The sequence below is a fragment of the Talpa europaea genome (genome assembly GCF_964194135.1).
Source record: "Talpa europaea genome assembly, chromosome: 9".
Lineage (NCBI taxonomy): Eukaryota > Metazoa > Chordata > Mammalia > Eulipotyphla > Talpidae > Talpa > Talpa europaea.
This window is the reverse complement of record NC_140076.1, coordinates 83438446-83459235: the sequence shown is the minus strand read 5'-3', so window position 1 is coordinate 83459235 and position 20790 is coordinate 83438446. Positions and strand designations below refer to the sequence as shown.

General features: G+C 41.2%; 1 protein-coding gene across 4 annotated transcripts in view; it reads left to right on the top strand.

Annotated features, from left to right (window-relative positions):
- Positions 1-7344: 7344 nt before the first annotated feature.
- The window catches only part of CLINT1 (clathrin interactor 1), a gene marked incomplete at both ends in the record, with an annotated part of 65814 nt that continues 52368 nt past the window's right edge, over positions 7345-20790 (top strand). For all 4 annotated transcript variants that reach the window (XM_084243356.1, XM_084243355.1, XM_084243354.1 and 1 more), the window contains one exon: positions 7345-7385. In XM_084243356.1, the coding sequence (XP_084099482.1) occupies positions 7345-7385 (41 nt within the window). The remainder of the gene's footprint in view (positions 7386-20790) is intronic.

Genomic DNA, 20790 nt, shown 5'->3' with positions numbered 1-20790 from the left:
AATTGGAGCCATGGAAGGGGGCTATCTTACCAGCAGTGGCCCCAGAGGACCTTGGTTAGTGCTAGAACCAAACTTCTGAGTCAGGGAGGAAGGACTAAGAAAGATCACCACCTCTCTCCTCTGTCTTCTCGTCTACCTCGGAATGCATGCTGAACCCAACAGGAAGGCAGGAGCCCCAAGAATGTAGGTCAGTGTAGTAGCCCCAAGAATGTAAGTACGTAGAGGTTAGGAGGGCACAGGGTAGGGCAGACAGGAGGAAGAACAGATTAAGCAGCAATAACCTCTCCGGCTCCTCTCTGAGGACCCTGCTCCTCTCCTTCTAGCCTCACTAGACCTTCTTTCACACCCAGAACATGCCAAACTGCCTCTCACCTCAGGCCTCCACACAAGCTGTTGTCTCTATCTAAATGTTGTTTCCCTCTCTAGATCATTAACTCAAAATAATCTTTCCACCCCCACATTAACTGTCTTGGCCCTCACCCTGCCCATTCTAAGGCAAATATCACTGCCATGTGCCCACTCAGCATCCTGTTCTCTTCTCAGCATTCATCACAGTTTGCAAGCACAGACTTATCGGGGATAAGGGTAGACTTACTTGTTTCATTTCCATCTCTTCCACCAGACTGCAAACTTCATGAGAATAGCAATCAGGTCTGCTTTTCACACTATGATTCTTAACAATAGGCACGTGCCCAAATATATAAGTATTTGGAAGATTTAATGAGCCAGCTTTAACACCCTCTCCCCTGTCACCCATGATCTCTGGACAGTTTAGCAATGATAGCAGATCTTATTTAAAGGGTTCTTGTTACACTGGGCACAATGCTAGAAATTTCATGCATATCTTCGCACTCACTCCCTACAAAAACCTAATGAGTCAGGGACACTTAGCCCCATTTTCCCAACAAGGGTTCTGAGGACAGAGAAGTCAAGTAAGTTAGCTAAAGTCACACAGCTACGTGGGTCAAACCAAGGTCCTGCTGACACCACAGCTGGTGCTCTGACCTCTCCCTTTACCATGCTACCTTCTTAAACATCTCACTGTAGCTTTTGTTTGTTTTCATGTCCATCTTCCAGGTTAGACGATAAGCTCCTTGGGTAACAACAGGTTTCAGTCCTTTATTTAACCCCACTGCACACTATATGTATCCGATAAACAGTTAACATTAACTCTTTCCCAATAGGGAAGTATACCTTGTGCTATGCACCCCAGTGTCTATAGCTACACTCATTCTGGTTATTAAAGAGCAGGGGTCTGTCTGTCAGACTCTTTTGATGTCCCTTGCCATGAACTCTTTCTTTAGAGCACAATTCTTTTGAGGGATTGATATAGTTCAAGGACTGGCAGAGACTCTGTGTGACACCTGAAGCTTTCCCAGAAAGACCCCACCTCAGAAACCAGCAAGTCTGTCCTGTCTGACAGCTACCTTATTCTCCCCTGTATCTGATTTGACAATGCAGAGTAGGTTCCCACAGCCATAAGTGGCCGGGTTTATTTCACTGATGGCATTGTGGCTCCCTGTGACTAGAAATTTTCAGAGGCCAGATCTAGGAGCAGCACATCCACTCTGCTCTCTTGTAGTCAGGAGAAAGAGCGAGCCTCCTGGGATGCAGCAAAATGATTTCAAGAGCACTGTGCCTCCATTTCACCTCCCACAGCACCTGCAAGTCCTGCAGAAGGATTACAAGTGTGTCAGCCCTTGAGAGCACCTACCAGGCTTTCTGAATAGGCCCACCTGAGCCCTGCTGGCAGCCCTGAAAGGAGATTGAATTTCATCCAAGAAGAGCCCAACTGTCAGGAGAACCAAACCATAGCGAGGGCATGCCCTGTCGCCAGCCTATCCTCTGCACTGCACACACAACTCCACTTACCTCCTTTCAACATGTCAACACTTCTTTTGCTTTCCTCTGAGCCCCCACAATATTCTTTTCTCTTCTGCTCTCTCCAGTACAGCTATATTTGTAGAACTGGGGCCTTAAAAAAAACAACACAGTGTCAGAGCTAGAAAGGATCTTTTGTTACCTAACCCAGCGCATCACAAAACTTGGCAAAGTCACTTAAATGCTTTTCCTTAAATACAGATTCCTAATCTTTGTACACTGTTGGTGAGATTGTATATTGGTGCAACCATTATAGAAGACAGTATGGAGATTCCTCAAAAAAAAAAATTAAAAATAGGGAAATGCCACATGGTCCAGTTATCCCACTTCTAAAATTATAAAAACACTAATTTGAAGAGACATGTGTACCTCCAAGTTTAGTGCAGCAATACTTACAAAATAGCCATGAGCTGGAAACAGATGCATAAAGATGTGGTATGTATTCACAATGGAGTACTACTTAGTATAAAAAAAAAAAAAGGTGAAATCCTTCCATTTGCAACAACTTGGATGCACACGCCTAGAAGATTTATGCTTAATGAAGTTAGATGGAAAAAGACAAATACCTTATGATTTCACTCATATGCATATACAAGAGAAAACAAATAAAGCAAAAATAAACTTGTAGACTATAATACCAATTAGTGATTACCAGAAGGGCAGGGAGTAAGAGGGGGGACAAATCAGGTAAAAGGGTCAATGGTTTGGTGAAGGATATAATTGGACTTTTAGTGGTGAACTTAATGTAGTATTATATACAGATGTTGATTTTTAATGATGCACAACTGAAATTTATATAATGTTATGATACAATGTCACTTCAGTAAAAATGGCCTGGAAAAAGACCATTTATCATAAAAGGATAAAAGGATAAAAAATAAAAATTCAGATTCCTAGACCCTGACCTTAGACCTACAATAATAAACAACTGTTCTTTTGTCTGCCAGGACAGTTCCTTCTTCAGTTTTTTCAGAAAACTCTTTTATCCTCACTGCATGTTCCAGGGCTACCAATTCTGTAATGCATGCTTCCTAGAGGTGACCAGCCCCGACAGAACCACAGGCTCCAAAACGACCCATTCGGAGCATTCCCTGTGATATTGGACTCAGAGGATGAAATATAAAGTGTCTCATTCCCCCTTGGTTGCCTGATTGAAAAAATGGTACCTATTTCCTATACGGTGGTAACCCTATTTCCCGTCAATTAGGAGAAACCTAACTGCAATGAAGGAAAATGAAAATGAGAGAGAGTTCTGGTAATATTTGCTAAATTCCTGAGGCAAATTCTATCTCTGCATGACCCCGACTCCAGTCTGAATAAATTCCCTTGCTCTGCTTAAAGTTAATTTTGAAATTCTGTCACTTATACTTACCAGAAGTATAAGGAAAAATGCACCTTTTGAATCAGGGTTTCAAGGTATAGGCAAAAGAATATGAAATTTTTAAGAGTGTCTAGGAATTTCTGATTTTCGGCTAAGTTTAGGATACTCTGACAAATCAAATCTCTGCGTTTATTTTTTTTATTATTTATTTATTTTTTATAGAGGCATGCTTTTTATTTATTTGTTTGCTGGTTTGTTTGTTTGTTTTTTTGTTTATACATGCACTGGGTACAGTCAGAAGCGTGGGAGGGTGAGAGAATTCACCAGAGCCAGAGCGGGGAGCAGAGCAGGCAGAAGGACTGAAGTACACTGCTGAGGGGAGCAGCGGGCGGCAGGAGAGGTCTGCACGCCATGTGGGACCCTCCTCCGGTGGCCGGGGAGCAGCCGGGGATCGAACCGGCGCCGCAGAGGCCGTGCGCAGCTTCGCAACCCAGCGCTCAACCGCTGCGCCACCGGGGAGGCCCAAATCTCTGCGTTTATAAAGAAAAAAGCTGAGGTCTACATAAGAAAAGGGATTTGATAATGATGATGTAGAATTTATTGAGTATTTACTATGATGTGAATTACATAAATTATTCATTTGCTCCTCAGCACATTATTTTGAGTATACTGTATTTACTACATCTATTTGCTTGTTAACTACATTTGTTACTAAACCTGCATAACCATCATCTAACACAATGCTTGGAACATAGTAGGTGCTCACCAAGTACATGTTGAATATTGAATAAATTTTACAGATTAATATGTAATTATTGATAGTAGCAGCAGTATCATTCAATTTTACTAAGTGCTTATTTTGTGTCAGGTGCTATTATAAGTTCCTTATAACTTACTCAATCATCTAAGCCTTTAAGGTGGGCTTCCATATCTCCCATTACAATGAAAAAACTGATCACAAAAATAGCAAATAATTTCCCCCAAGGTCACACAGCAAAATTAAGATTCAAACCCAGTCAGTCTGGCTCTAGCCTCCCAGTTCACAAGTACTACACTATGCTGATTTAGTTTACTTTTCCAGAATGACCAAGCTACTGAATAGCAGATGCAGAATTTGTGGCTACATTTGTCTAAGCCCAGAATCCACACGTGTAACCTGTCTTATCCTTCCTGAGTTCAATTGTCTGGAATTCCTTAGAGTCCACATAAATGGTGCCCCAGAGTGTGCAATATATAATCTGCTTGGCAACCTTCTTAATAGGATCAGAAACCAAGTATCCCAACTCCCAGGGAGAAGTAGACAGCTGTGAGCCAAAGCAAGACTCATGGAGGCAAATACTGAAAACAGCCCAATGTGTGTCTGTTGTCAGTTTGGGTAATGCAGGAAGATGGATCAAGATGGAATCAGAAGTGTGATATTCGTTGGAGTGAATGCCTATGCGGGATAAAGAGAAGAAGGAGCAAGAACAGGTGGGGAGACTTTCAGACCACAAGGAAGTTGGGACATAGGTCAAGGGAGAGAGGGAAGGAAGATAGGGTTGGAACAGCATCTGTCTGATTGCAGCAAAGCTCTGAGGAAATCTGGGCAGGCGAGATCAGGATGGCAGTTGCCACATAGAGAAGTCATGCACTGGACAGAAATAGCCTGGCCCCAGCACACCTTGCTCAGTCATTGCCTTGGAGTAGCCTGGTGACAGCCTGGCCTTCGCATAAATGCTGTGGCTGATTCTGAAGAGTGGCTGCTGGAAGGCACTCCTCACAACTGGTTCTCTTGAAGAAAGGTCTGGGAGCGGGGGGAGTAGGGGAGAAGCTATCGTACCTGTGTCCCATGAATTAAACTCCTCCAAAGGAAACACCAAGGAGGTAGCCATGGGACCTAAGCTGTCAGTGTGCATTGTCTGCAACTATTCATATAAATAACACAGCAGAGCACAGTTGCTTTGGACCTTGTGTTGGTTTGGTCTTACTAACAATATTAGCTCATTTATTGAAAAATACATGTTTTCCTGAGGAGAGGTAGGTGGAACGTTCTCTCCTTTATTTTTCTACTATGGACACATTTAAATTCCTACAAAGAAGTTACTATGGAAACTGCTCCAAAACTTGCAAAAAAAAAAAAAAACAGGTATAAATGGAACACTTTGTTGACATGCAAATGGTTAGTCTCTGGAGATCATTTTTGAACAAATTCCCTTGTCTGGTTCTTTTGAGACCACAAAAGACTCTCTTGACTCAAAGACGGGCACAGGTTTTGGTGTTACATTTGGCACTGAGCTGACTGCGAAATGTCACAGGTGACAACTCTGGATTAAGTCTAGACACATCCAAATTTGGTGTTGGAACAAGCAAAGAAGACGACTTTGTACTCTTCTGGTAACTGGTGAGGCTGATGCTGAACTGCTAGGAATGTGCAAACTGGCCCAGTGGGGAAGGTGGTTATTTTTTTATCATACCCATGCTGCCAATGTACCCTGGACCTGCTTGTTTGAAAATTAACTTGCTGAACTCTTATTTATGCAAAGTAGTTTCTCTTTCTTATCTCCTCTGGTCATATTCCATACTTTGAATCCTGGGCTGGAAACGCAAATTTCTTATTTAAAAGCTTCTTTCCTCTACCTCTCTCTGCTCACTGTTACCTGCTCTCCCACGCCACCTTCCAAATTCACTTTTTGTCAGCCCAAGCACTCTATGTCAACAAAACTCTATGACAACTCTGCCCAGATGTCTGTTTTTTGTACTTTTCTGCCTGGCAATTCCTTCAATCTGGCAATTCTCTCTGACCTTAATCTCAATGCTGTATTGAAACCCTTTCTGTAATTAAGTGAATGCAACAAGAAAAGTTGACTTGACCCGAGGTATGAGGGGTCGGAGAGTCTGGAGTCTTGATTTAGGATAGTTATTAATTGGTTTCATGAGTAACTAATTTTCTTGCAGATATTTTTATGGTCAACTCTTTTGCATCACTTAAATTTCAGCTGAACTATAATGTCCTCAAAGAAGCCCTAAACATTTCCTAATGCTCTTTTCCTCTTAACATTACTTTCTGTTTCTTTCTATCAGCATTTCTCTCAAATGTTTCCTTGATTGTTTCCTCCAAAGACCTTTAAGATGGAAGGGATATAAAGTCTCTCCTTTTAGTGTTACATCCTGAGACGGGCTCTGTTTTTCTCAGATTGCTTCTGTATCCCTCACTCCTTGCACCGAGAAGATGTTCGATGAATACCTGTCGACTAAAAGGAACCAAAATGTAAGGAGCTGGTCCAAATTATTGATAACTTTAAGGTTACTGGTAGGTTTAACAAGAACATTGTCAAAAATGAGTGCGAAATGGCAATAAGCATCGCAATAAAAACACTGGATGCAGCGTGTGTGTGCACTTAGACTTTCGCGCTTATACTTAGACTTTAAGAACACAATCCTGCCAACTTCTTGGGTGTGTCACAGAGTTGTCCCCTTGCCTTTCAACAGTTTTCCATGGCGTGGTAACTAAGTTTTTGGTGTTTACAATAAATGACTAACTCTCACAGCAGGGGGCCGTTTGGCCAGAAAACCTGAGTATCCACATAGAGAGGAAGAGGTTTTAGGACACATCCCCTTCCAGGGACCGGGAGGGTCATGTGGGACGAACTCCAGCGGGGCGTCGGCCCAGGAGGGACGCACATGCCAACCACAGCGCGGTGGAACCACAGCTCATCACCTCCGGAGACTGTATATTGGGAGAGCCTGTGCGGGGGCTAAAGCACACCTGGCTGGGCCTGAAGCCCGAGTTCTGGTTCCGTTGGTGACGAAGGGCGGGCGGGACGCGGAGAACGGGAGAACTGAGGAAAAGTCTTTCCAACTTGGACGCCGCCCCCACCTCAGCTCGGCGGGTCCCTGGGGGAGCGCGGACTGAACTACTCGTCCCGGCGTGCCCTGCGCGCGCGGGCGGAAGGCCGGGCACTTCCGGTCCACGCAGCGCGCTGCCCCCGCGTCTCGACGTGTCACCGGCGGCGCCGCGGCTCTGGCAGGCGGAGCTGACTTGGGGAGTTGGAGGCGGCGGGCGGCTGCGGCGACCCCGGCCTGGACCTGCCCCGGTGCCGACGTGCTCCGGGCTCCGTGGGGAGCGGCAAAAGGAGGCGGCGGGCCGGCCCGCGCGGGACGCGATGTTGAACATGTGGAAGGTGCGGGAGCTGGTGGACAAAGCGTGAGTATCAGGGGCAGTTGTGGCCAGGCCCACGCGGAGTAGGCGGCCGAGGGGTCAGGGGAGCTGGCCCGGCGCGCGGCCGGTCGCGTCACGCCCCCCGCTCGGCCAGCCCCATCATGGCGGCGCCCCCGCCCCGGCCCTAGTCCCCCGTCCCTCCCGGCGTGGCTGGGAGGGGCCCCTTCCTGGTTTCGGGACGGCTTCGGAGCCCCCTTCTCCCTGAGCCCGTCCTCCCTGCCCCTGGCTCTGCCCCCGCCCGGACACCTCTGGGTGCCCAACCTATGTTCGAGGAAGCAGGGGGCGGGGTGGCCTGGAGCTCGGGTCATTGCCCTGACCGGAGGACCGGCTGGGCCCCGGGCTGTGTGTGGGCTCGGCCTCCCGGGCGACAGCGGAGGCTCCGTGGTGGGGGACGCGGTGCCCTGTCCCGCTGCGTCGCTCCGGGTGTGGGTGGAGACTGTGGGCCAGATCGGGTAGGTCTTTAATTTGTTGAGTTGTAATTCCTAATGAACCTCAAGTGGTGGAGTGGGTGGTAGGTGTAACAAGTGGCCATTGTGATCAGGCAGAAGTTCCTCAAGAGGAGACTCACCCTTTGGTTTTCTGACACCAGTGAAAGTGGATCACCGAATAACTCCTTGTGATTTTCTCCGTTTCTTTTCCCACTACACTTTATTTTCGGTGGGCCATTTGTTCCATTCTCTTTACGAAGCCGTTAAAAAATTTCCCCTGAATAAGAAAACAACCCAGGTTTATATCCTGTTGATCTGCTTTTAACCTCCCTGATAGGTACAGTGACTAATACATAGTTGATTTCCTTTAAGACTTAGCTGATAACTTGAGTGACTTTTTGTTCTAGGAAAACCTTAACACATATTTAGCGTACCAGAAAGAATAGTGGTTAAATAAATTCTTCTAGGCCAACAGGAAATAAAGTTTAAGAATTTAACCAATCCCCTTCCTTTTGGGTTTTAGTGATCATGCAGTAACTGTGGTTACAAAAATGGTTCAGTGGCTCTACTCATCCAACTTAAAATCAGGAAGTGTAACTGGCAAGCTGTTGAGGCTTTCTGGACACCAGAAAAAAATAATTCACAGTGACTTGCATAATGCATCAGAGAGAACTTATTGTCAAAATTTTCTTTGCTACCAGGAAGGCAATGGAGTGCCGTAGGGGCACAGGTTGCAGAACCTGCAGAGCTAGGTTCAAGCTCTATAACCTTGACAAGTGACTTAACCTTATAGTGCCTCAGATTTCTCAGGTGCAAGTTAAAAGTAACAATAGATAATTACCTTAGAAGGTGGTTGTGTGGATTAAAGGGTAAAGACTGAGGTTGCATATCATTCTACTTTTGATAACTGTTGCAGATGGCCTGTAGTGTTAATTTTCATTAAGAGATAAGCACCATGTTTGAAAAGTGATTTCCTTTAATAATTTTTCCTTTATCAACTGTTTTCCTTTCTATATACCCTGTGCTTTTGCTCTCCAAAGATAAAGTCATGGTTCTTTTCCAAATGGAAATTAGCTTGACTAATCAGTTGGTTCATTGGTTGTTTTTTAATATGGTGGAAAGACTAAGGTGCCACTTTTAATAGTTTAAACGTTGCAAAGTCTTTTCAAAACACTATTTCTAAGCCAAAGGAAAGCCGGAGAAAACACCTAAGAAACACCTTACTATCTTAGAGGACTAAATTTGTGGTACTCAAAAATTTGAAGAGGCTGTACATTTTTCAGGAGACAGAAATCAAGGCAGTATTTCTGCTGCTGTTGTTGATTTTATATTGTTTTTCTTTATCAACTCCATTACCATTCTCCAAGTGCTTCATATTAAATTTGCCATGTAAGTGGTCACCAAGTCATCTAATGGAAGAACTGTTGTTGAAAAATAACTTCTTCCTTTTTACTGTCCCACTTTGAATGGAGACCTGAAGTTATTCTAGAAAATGTAAGACTGTTGCCTCCAGGACTTTTAAAAACTTTCATGGGTATGCGACATATGATGTTAAGATTAGAACATGAGGTTATTTTACTGAGGAATGCTTTAGCATTAGATTTTCATCTTTCACTAGTAGAAAAGAAATTCCTTCTAAAAAATGTAAGCAGCTCACAGAACCATGTACCTGTGACTTTGTGTCCAGCCAGACTGTACACCTTACAATGCCATAATGGAGGTGAAGTGGAGCAGTGCAACGGCTGCTGTGAAGATGAGGAGATAAGGGAACTTGGAAATGATGAAACAATGGCATACTTAACAACTGTTCTTAGAGCTTGAATTAATATCATGAAGGCTTTTGTGATAGAAGGGAGACTGGGGGATTTAGAGACCTGACTTCAGATTCCAACACTGCCCTTTTCACAAGCTGCAGGTATGATTTGAGGCCAAATCATGTGAATCTCCAGGCCATGGATTCCTTACTTGCAAAATGAGGGGATTGGGCTGAAGTGAGACTTTCCATCTTCAGTAGCTTATTTGGAGACAGGAATGTCCATCAAGGAAAAAAATGGAACTTGTTTTTCACACTGGAAAATAAATTTTGGAAAGACATTATCCTCTGGAGACAATTTAGGTTGTAAAGGAAATGTTTTTGAAAACATGATGATCAATATGTTATATTTAAATACTTCTTGCAATAAATAAGTGGAATCCATGACTCAGGAAAACTAGAACTTTTATTTATGGTATGCCCCTATCCAGTGAGATTTAGTTCAAAAAGGAAAATGCATTCCTTTTCAAAATGCATTCCCTGGAACTACTGCTAGATCCTGTATGGTGGCAGTTGTTAAGTGTAAAGATAGCTTTCGAATACTGGCTTTTGAGACCTTGAACGCTTTTCTGGAGGGTGGGAGAGGGTGTTTTCCATAATTGTTGCACCTCCTGGTGGTATTAAATGACTCTATTTTGCAGAACATTGTGGAACTGAGGAAAAGAAGATAAAGCCATAGGCCAACCAGAGCTTGGAGTGCCAGTTTCCTCCCACTCATTCTCAGCCAAGTTGCATAAAAGGCAGAGGTGGCAGGAAAGGATAAGGGGCACCCTCCCACCACTGAGGACTAGTTTAACCATTGTCATCCTATGACCTGCCTCCCTTTGTTTGAGAATGTAATAAAACTGCATTCTCTCATGTTTTGTCATACCATACATGGCATAAATGCATAGTTGTTATAGTTCTTTTGGTTTTTTTATTCTTTTTTTAAAGATTTATTTATTTATGCATATCAGAGCTGGGGTGCAGGCCAGGGGGGTGAGGTGGGGGCGAGAGGATTCCCTAGAGACAAAGTGGGGAACAGAACAGGTGGATCTACTGAAATACACTGCTGAGGAGAGCAGTGAGCGAGACAGGAGAGGTCTGCTGTGCCATGTGGGTCAACTCCCTGGCAGGGGATCGAACTTGTACTGCAGTGGCTGCGGATCGCTTCATCGTGCTGTGACTTAACCCCTTGCTCCACCAGGGTTGCCCCTCTTGTATTTTTTCTTCAGATTTGTAAATTGTAGTGAAGGTGACACAGTAGTGGTAGACCAAAAATCTTCGGTTTCATCGCAGGGAGTAATATTAATAGTAAATCTCTTTCATCAGTGGCCCTTACTTTTGTGATTCAATCAGCACTAGCCAGAGTCCTAAGGCAATGGCTCTATAGATCATCTGTTTTAGGTTTTCTCTTAAGCATAGCTTGTATTTTTCCCCTGTAACTTGATTCTTGTTTGTATTTATTTTCTGGTTTTTAGCTCCTAAATGTTCAGCTGATTTAATAGAGCTGTAGAAACTTCTTTATTCTAGCAGACCCAGTAGGGAGAACCTCTTGCTTTTATAGACAGTAGTTCATTCAGTATTTCAACAGATAATACATATATTATTTGATTTCCTGAATTTGAAATGCATATATGCCTTCCAAGAAATTTGCCACTATAAATATGCTACAACATGAACTTTCCATTGATTTTGCTTTCTTCTAGTCCTTAGATGTTTTTCCCCTTCTTTTCTGTTTTACCAGTAAATCTCTGTTCAGTGTACTTCTTAGAACTTGAAAGCAAAGATGATTGTCAGCTTTCTAGCTTTCCATTATAAACTTTTCCTTGAACCAGTTGCAGACCGTTGTTATTACTGAAACAGTGAATGAATTCTTGCTGTGTTCTAGTAACTGGACACAAGAAGATACTAAGATTTAATTCCAAAGAAAGATATGTTCAATATATTGCCTGCTGGTGTTTTCGTAGGGGTTGGTTTTCTGCAGTGGTCTATTTAGTACTATTGACATAGTATTTTTAAAAAGCACTTAGCTGCCTCTAAATTCTTCCTGTGTCCTTTAGTGTTAGTTTACACGTAGTCTTTCATCTGTTTACTGATACATCCACTAAAAGTACTTGGCTTTTTAAGTTTTAAGTACCACTTGCCTAGTGCTCCTAGTTTTTACGGTATGGGTCCACAGTTGAGCCTTCTTATTTCCAATGTTTAATATTTACTTTTAAGAAAAAAAAAGAAAGCAGACAACTTAAATAACTTTTAATCTTAAAACTTTACTGTTTACTCTGTTTAGACCTGCTAGATAGGTGGAATTTATTCTTAATTTAGCTTTTATTATTGAAAGTTTCAATTACAGTCCAAGTAGAGGCACTATTACAATGCACTTTGTGTATATATAAGCTAGCTTCAACAGTGTGGTCAATCTTGCTTTATTTGTAGCTGTCACCCCCACTCCGTATTACTATTTTTTTTTAAGATTTGTTTATTTATACAAGAACTGGGGTATAGGCCAGGGTAAGAGGATTCACCAAAGACAGATTAGGGAACAGAACAGGCAGACTGCTGAAATACACTGCTGAGGGGAGCAGCAGGGGAGACAGGAGCAGTCTGCTGCGCCATGTGGATTTCTCCCTGGTTGGCTGGGATCGAATCAGTGCTGCAGAGGCTACAGACAGCTTCACAGTGTGGCGCTCAGCCGCCTGCGCCACCAGGGAGGCCCACACTCCATATTATTTTTAAAGAAATGCCAGAAACCAAGTATGTCATGCATAGAAACTCCAATCTCTAAAAGGTCAGGACTCATCTTTTTAAAAAACATCATACCACAATGCCATTTTCACACCTTTTTAAGAAGTTTATTACTTAATATCCAAAATCCACTAAGTATTTATTTCTTAATTGCCTTACAATACCTTTTTGATATTGTTGATCTAGTGGATACAGCTCTTGATTCTCTTAATCTGTTTTACCTCTGTCTTCATTTCTTTTCCCCATGCAGTTTATTTGTTGAAGAAACTGAATTATTTGCATTTCCCTCAATCTGGATTTTGCTAATTGCATCCTATGCTGGTTATTTAAATGTATCGCTAATCTCTATATTTCTTCTAAGTTGGTAATTGTATCTCATCACTTCATCAAATTCAAGTAGCAATTTTTAGAGAAAGACTACTTGATAGATTCATGGTACCTTTCTAGTACATCTGTTGGGTGTTCTGTGCAAAGAGTGCACTCCTCTTTGTCTCAGCTGATACTACTAAACACCTAGAGACAACATATTTAACTGTTTCTCAAAGTGTTACTCCATATGAGCTTTCCTTGCTTAATCTAATTATGTGTGTCCATCTATATATTTTTATTCTGTTTTGCTAGCCACACAAATTCTCTGCCTGTACATAGGCACCTCCAGTGGTATTTAATGGATCTGGGAAGCAATTTGTGGTTCAGAAATCAGAACTCGATTGAAATCTTAGATTCTTTACTAGGAAGCAGTGATCTTGGACATTGAAATGATACCTAAGATTCCCTCTTTATAAAATGGAGATTATTTTACAGTATGCTTGTAAAGATTAAATGCATATGAAATATTTAAAATCTTACTTCTAAGCTCCAAAACTTATTTTTGTATAATGTACAAAATTTATAGCAAAAGAATATAGTGTTTGAAAGAATTTTAAAAAATAATTGTCAGACCTGATTATTTGCAAGTGTGTGAGAACTGTGTCTTAATCCATAAATCATTATTTCAGTGAACATTCTCTTCTAAAACTTTTCTCCTAAGTAGACATCTTAGTCTACATGTAGGAAAAGTCATAAATAACTCTATTGTGCCTTGTGTTTGCCAGAGCATATTACAGAAAAAACTCTTTTGAAACACATGTTGAGGAATAAAGTCTTAGGAAAGATATTGCAATTTGCATCTGTCAATTCTTGTAATATTTTTCCCAACATGTTTTGTGCTTTATTAAGATTTTAAAGATACTGCTAATATAAAACATTTCTTCCAAAATGTACAGTTTTGTTGATTTGCAGTTTATTCTTATTGAGGTTGAACAATAATCGAGAAAAAGAGCTCTCTAAAGTATGATAAATTTGTCATCTCTGAGCATAGATTAATAGTATGTAAAAGGAAAGCATATTGCAGAAGAGACTTTCAGTCTATTCTCCCTAATGGCAATAAATTCCTTTGGACTTAATCAGGGCTTATCTTCAGCCTGAAAATTAAATACAGGTAAAAGTACATAACGTCCTGTATTGGAACCAATAATGAATTGTTAAAGATGAGTGATTTTGTTAATGTACATCAATAAACAAGCATGTTTCATACTTCAGAAAAGTCTTGTTAGTGAATTTTATAATGTCTTCTTTTGACATAAATTGTGTTTAGTGTCTTCATTTTTAAGAGTATTTCAGTTTTACGTAATTCTAATATAAAAAATTGTATAACTTACACTCACTACTAGGCGAATGTATATGCTTTAGTAGGTGGTAAAAGTGTATGCATGCTTTTGAAATGTTTCACTCAAGAATTCTCTTCTAGATAACCATGTATTTTTATAGTATGATTAAGATATGTTTTGAAAATGCTGATTATTTTTCTTGCCATTTGTTTTCATGCATTTTTAGCAAAACATTAAAGAAAATGCTAATAAAACATTTTTGTTATTTTTCTCATTCATTCTTCAGTTCTCCTATTTTAGTGATTTCAGGTGTTTTTGTTTTTTTTTTAATTTTCAGTTAAATATCTTTAGCTTGATATGCTTGCCTTATGATTATGTTTTGTACTGAGTGGCATTTAAAGTGTGGCTCATTTCTCATGAAACCAAGTTAAGATTTTTAGCCCTAAAATGCACTCTCCACACAACAAGTGTGATGCTTTGAAAATATCAAGTCACATTTGCTCACAAACCTCCACTCACTTCTCATCTTTTTTTTTTTTTTTTTTTAAGATTTATTTATTTATTTATACAAGCACTGGGTACAGTCAGAAGTGCAGGAGGGTGAGAGAATTCACCAGAGCCAGAGCGGGGAGCAGAGCAGGCAGAAGGACCAAGGTACACTGCTGAGGGTAGCAGCGGGCGGCAGGAGAGGTCTGCGCGCCATGTGGGACCCTCCTCTGGTGGCCGGGGAGCAGCCGGGGATCGAACCAGCGCTGCAGAGGCTGCGGGCAGCTTCGCAACCCAGCGCTCAACCGCTGCGCCACTGGGGAGGCCCCTCACTTCTCATCTTACTACTTTGCAGCCTTGACGTGATCTGGCTTTCTTCTGCCCTACTCTCCCACCATGCTTTCTTCTCTCAACCTTCTGTACTTAGAGAAAAAAGCATGCATTCACACATCACTCTTTCCCTTCTGCTTCCTTTATTTAGATGTTCTTGTCTGCTTCCCCTGGGATGTGTGCTGCTTGAGCATACATTGTTTGCTGTTGTATTACTAATCCTAGAATAGTGTATGGCATATAGCAGGTGCTCAGTACTTATTTTTCAATAAGTGTGTTATTCATCATTTCTAATAATGAAAGTTATAATAACTGAGTATTTGTCATGTACCATGAACAATGATACTCCTCAATTTATTGATGAGGAAATTGGTCACAGAGAAGTCCAAGAACTTGCCCAAAGTAATACATCAAGAAAATAGTCTTGGGCCTCCCTGGTGGCCTGGGGATTAAGGCTAGGTACTACCACCTCAATGGTCCACTGCAACAGCCTGAGTTTAATCCCCAGCCAGGGAACTAACCCACATGGCGCAGCAGACCTCTCCTGTCTCACCCACTGCCCGCCTTAGCAATGTATTTCAGTAGATCTGCCTATTCTGCTCCCCACTCTGTCTCTTGCAAATCCTCTAACCCCCCGCATCTCTCACCCATACCCCAGTTCTCCCAGTTCTTTTTAAAAAAAGAAAGTCAATTTAAAATGAGGTGATTTACCTTCAAAACATGTATTAGTAATACTTTAAGTTTCTGAACCCACTTCAGTGAGTTTTTCCCTATATATCTGTCATAGAGAATTTTTCTGGCTTTTTATAGTACTCTGAATAATGTCTGTAAGTTGGACACCCCTCAATGACAGGGAAGCAAACAGATGTTTCTGTAGGCAAAAAAAAAAAAGGCTATCATTCTGAAGGTGCTCAATGTAATTAATCCTTTAAAAAGTGACATTCATTAACTGCAGTGTGTGCTTCAGAATTAATAGTCCTCTGTAACCAGCATTTACAACTTTAATAAGTTTCCTGAGATCTCATCTTCATATTGTGGTCTGTGTGCTTTTCCTGGAGTGCTGTGTCATTCATCTGATTTAAGCACTTTTCCCACTTTTTCTTATGTTCAAACTGGATTGGTTGAGAATATTTTTCCTTAGTCCGCTACATAACTCCAAGTAGCTTAATTTGGGCAAATAAGTTATAAATATTTAAATGTTGTACAGTAGCTGAAAAGATATGGATATCCATACTGACTTTGGCCATACCTGACCAGGGCACTTCAGTGAGTACTTATCACATTCCTACCATGAGCTCTGTAGAATACCTGTGAGATGAGAAACTGACTGTAAGCTTCCAGTGGCAGCTTACAGGTCTCAAACAGATGCAGGAGAAAAGCACATGAAAAAGAAGTAAAATGGTAACTGAATATGGAGTATAGGGTAATTACTATAGAAATTTAGAGAATGAAAACAGATAAGCAAAAGACTTATAAAGGAGATAGAGCCTTTTTTTTTTAATGTGTTTGCTGAAAGGAAGGTGAAGCAGAATTAAGTATTAAAACAGGGAGAGAAAAATCTGAAACACCACCAAAATGATGTAGGTTGCTGGCAATAACCTACACCCAAATAGTTCTAGACATAGGATGACATCAGTGAATACTATCTGAGAAGCTGTTGTGTTCTGAGAGGAAGTTTCCCTTCCACCCCAATCGTATGGTCCAAATAAATTAATTTGAAGTATAGCTATTAGGTTTTTTGAGAGTTTGAGGAGGAATACATTATGAAGATTTTAAAACTTTAGTGATTGAGGTTCTGGAAACAATTCATGTCAAAATTGACTAGGTTTTGAAATTTGGAATGCATTTGGATAAATCTAAATTTAATCAGTTAATGGATAAAAATGAAAAAACTTACTTTAATTGAGGTATAACGTATTTGAGTTCACAAACATAGTTTTGCAAACATTGCTGATCTGCACGATTTCTCACTTTTTCATTCTGTTGATAGAATTTTATTTATTACATACCTTGAGTTGGTGTTTGATAAGTGGCAGTGCATCTGAACTTACTAGATTTAAAAAGTCAAACTCTGTAATAGCATTTGTGTCTACAAAAACGTAATTTTCACATGTTTTCCTGTGCAGGATGTCTCATTATTTTATCATTCCCCCTCCCCCTTTTTTGAGGTTAGCTAATTTCAGTGAGTTCTTTCAGGTTTTTTTCTGAAGGAGTCAGATAATATCTTTTTTTAATTTATCTTTTTTTATGAATATTTTATATAATTCTTACATCATTTTTCATTTTTCATAATGTATGCTTTTTCGTTTGGGTTATACTCCCCATACAATTCCCACCCCCTTTTTCTGAGCCTAATCCCTCTTCTCCTCCCCCCGCCCCCACTATAGTATGTCTCTGGTCTATAGTTACTTGTTGATTTTGATTTTTACTTTATTGCAATTAGTCTTTTTCCTGGTCCCTTATTTAGGTTTTCTAAATTCCTGCTATGAGCGAGACCATCCGGTATTTTTCTTTTTCTTTCTGGCTTATTTCGCTGAGCATGATCCCTTCCAGCTCCATCCATGTTGCTGCAAATTGCATGAGTTTATCTTTTTTGATTGCTGAGTAATGTTCCATGGTGTATATGTATCACATCTTCTTGATCCAGTCATCTATTTTTGGGCATTTGGGTTGTTTCCAAAGCTTAGCTATTGTAAATAGTGCTGCTATAAACACAGGGATGCAGGTGCCCTTTTGAATTGATGTTTCAGTATCCTTTGGGTAAATACCTAGGAGTGGAATTGCTGGGTCACATGGAAGCTCTATCTTTAGTAGGTCAAGAAATCTCCACACAGCTCTCCATAGTGGTTGGACCATTTTCACTCCCATCAGCAGTGCAGGAGAGTTCCTTTTTCTCCACATCCTCGCCAACATTTGTTGTTGCTAGTTTTTTTAATATGTGCCATTCTCACTGGTGTAAGATGGTATCTCATTGTAGTTTTGATTTGCATTTCCCTGATTACAAGTGATGTTGAACATTTTTTCATATGCCTCTTGGCCTTTTGCATGTCCTCTTTGGAGAAGTTTCTTTTTAGCTCTTCTGCCCATTTTTTATTTTATATATATTTTACATCATTCTTCATTTTTGTACAATGTATGCTTTCTCTCAGGTGTAGTCCCCATGATTCCCACTACCAATTCACCCGTGCACCATCACCATAGTCCCTTGTGTTCTTCCCACTCCTGTTTTGATCCTTCTCCCTCCTTTTCCCCTGCAGAATGTCTCTGATTTATAGCTGCCTGTTGATTTTGATTTTTTTTAATTTTTTTTTTTATTTATACAAGAACTGGGGTACAGTCAGAGGCGCGGAAAGGTGAGAGAATTCACCAGAAACAGCGGGGAGTAGACCAGGCAGACGGACCAAGGACACTGCTGAGGGTAGCAGCGGGCAAAACAGGAGAGGTCTGCTCTCCATGTGGGTTTCTCCCTGGCTGGCCAGGTAATCGAAGCCACGTTCAGAGGCTGCGGACAGCTTCACAGTGCGGCGCTCAACCCACTGTGCCACCGGGGAGGCCCTGATTTTAATTTATTATAATTACTCCCCACCCCCATCCGTTGTTTCCTCTACTTTCCATATAAGTGAAACTGACGCTGGGCACCAGATGATGTGTTTTTGGACATGAGTGGATTTGGAGTACAGGGTCCTTAGGTTCACTCTGGGAAAGGTTTTACCAGAGCGCCCTGATTTCAGCAGCATCCAGCGATTTTCCCAGGCGAGTTTCTCCATGAGACAGAGACCTTAGTTATATTTAAAAGAACTGGTTTATTAGGGAGAAGAACAAAAGAGGAAAAGACACTTGCATAGACACAAGTGAGCAGAAAGAGCTGCCCCGAAAGGGACAGATTTGCTGAGAGAGGCCTGCATGGTTGCAGGCGGGCGGCCTTGAGGAGCGCTGCCTCCGCTGAGGAAGGTCAGTGAAGCAAAGTCCTGGCATGGTGCAGGTCACGGGCAGGCAGGAGGCTGCTGCCCTGTGGAGGGTCAGAGTTGGTGAAAAGAAGCACCTGCATAGTCACAGGTGGGCAAAAGGACTGCTGCCCTCTGCTAGTGCAGAGACTGCACTGATCTAGTATTCTTTTTGGGAGGGGCTCACGCCTTTGTGGAGTGGCCTGATTTTGTATAACTCTGCAGAATCTGACAGGGACCAGAGATTCCACAATGGGCCCAATCTCCCTATCTTTACCTTTGGGTCTGCGCTCTTGACAATCCCTATGGCACTCTGAAACCGGCTTGGATTTTATGCTTTGTAATCTAGGCATTGGCACCTAAGGATCTTGGTTTCTATAGCTGGGTCAGTGGCTTTGTGATCCCTTCTACCCCCACCTCCTTCTGTGAGCCAGGTTTCTGGTCTTACGGCGCCTGCTCTCCAGTTTTTCAATTCTTATCCTGCATCAAAACCATTCGATATTTTTCTTTTGCCTTCAGTCAGATAATACATTTAATAAAACCACTTTAATGGGGTGTTTTAGATAAGGTGCCACATACTTTAAAAGAATTCTTGGTTGTGAGTATGCACAAGTTGAGTAAATGTTTTTGGCTTTCAGTTTTATTTTTAAATGAGGTATAGGAGGATTATCTGGAGGGAAGACATCAAAAATTGAGAGAATGTGCCCAGTTTTACTGTATAAAATCTACTTTCCAAACTGTTAGAATGAAAAGTTTAACTTTTACTGTTTTATTCTCAGTAAACTCTGCTTTATCAGATTGATTCGCTCACACTTTCCTTCCAGTTTCCTTCCCTCCTCCCTCTGGTAATCACCATATTTTTTACAGAATTTAAAAGTTATTTTTGTTAAACCAAAACAAGCCCTTGAAGTCTTACTGCGGAACTGACGCTACCAGAATTGGGGAGTGGGGAAGCAGAGCAGGGATCCAAAATGGGAAGGGGCCCAATGGACTAGTTTTGTCCATAATGAGGATTATTGGTGCCTTGGTGGTGGGTGTGATGTGATAAAATACATTTAAAGGTGGGTGAACCTGTAACCCTACAGTATATGTAGTGTTGTAAACCAAGGTTGCCTCAAAAATAATTGAAAAGAAAGTTATTTTTTGTCTACGATTTGTTTGTTTGTTTTGGTCATTTATATTCCACATAGGAAAGAAACCATCCAGTACTGGCTTTCACTTTCTGACTTACTTCACTTAGCATCATCACCTCCGGTTCCATCCATGTTGTCATGAAAGATAGATTTCATCCTTTTTTATGCTGGTATGAATATAGTGTATGTATCTTCTAGAATTAGTATTTTCATATTGTTTGAATAGATCCCTAAGAGGTGTTACTGGGTCATATCGTAGTTCCATTTTTAGTTTTTAAAGGTATCTCCATGCTGTTTTCCATAGAGGCTACACCAGTTTACATTTCCACTGTTGGAGGCATTTGTTCTTGATACTGTGTACCACAGGATATACAGTTGAATCTGTAATGACTGGTGTTTATAAAATAATTTTCAAATAAATATTTTATGCTAAACATTTGACTAAAAGTTCTCCTAGTAAATGGAAATATGTGTCCTAGTTATTTAGTCTCATACATATTCTATTACTATTGTATCTAAATATAACATTTCACTAGCTTTTATTAACTTTTGTCATTAAATATGGTAATAGGTTACTATTTTACATGAAAACTTTATAACTAGAACAGTTGCTGCAGCTTTGCAGATCTTAAGTCTTATTGAGGATAAATAAAACTGGGGGGGGCTATTTATTAGTTGAGTAAAATGACTTTTAGACTTTTTTTTTTTTTAAAGATTTATTTATTTATACAAGCACTGGGTACAGTCAGAAGCGCGGGAGGGTGAGAAAATTCACCAGAGCCAGAGCGGGGAGCAGAGCAGGCAGAAGGTCCAAAGCACACTGCTGAGGGGAGCAGCGGGCAGCAGGAGAGGTCTGCGCGCCATATGGGACCCTCCTCCGGTG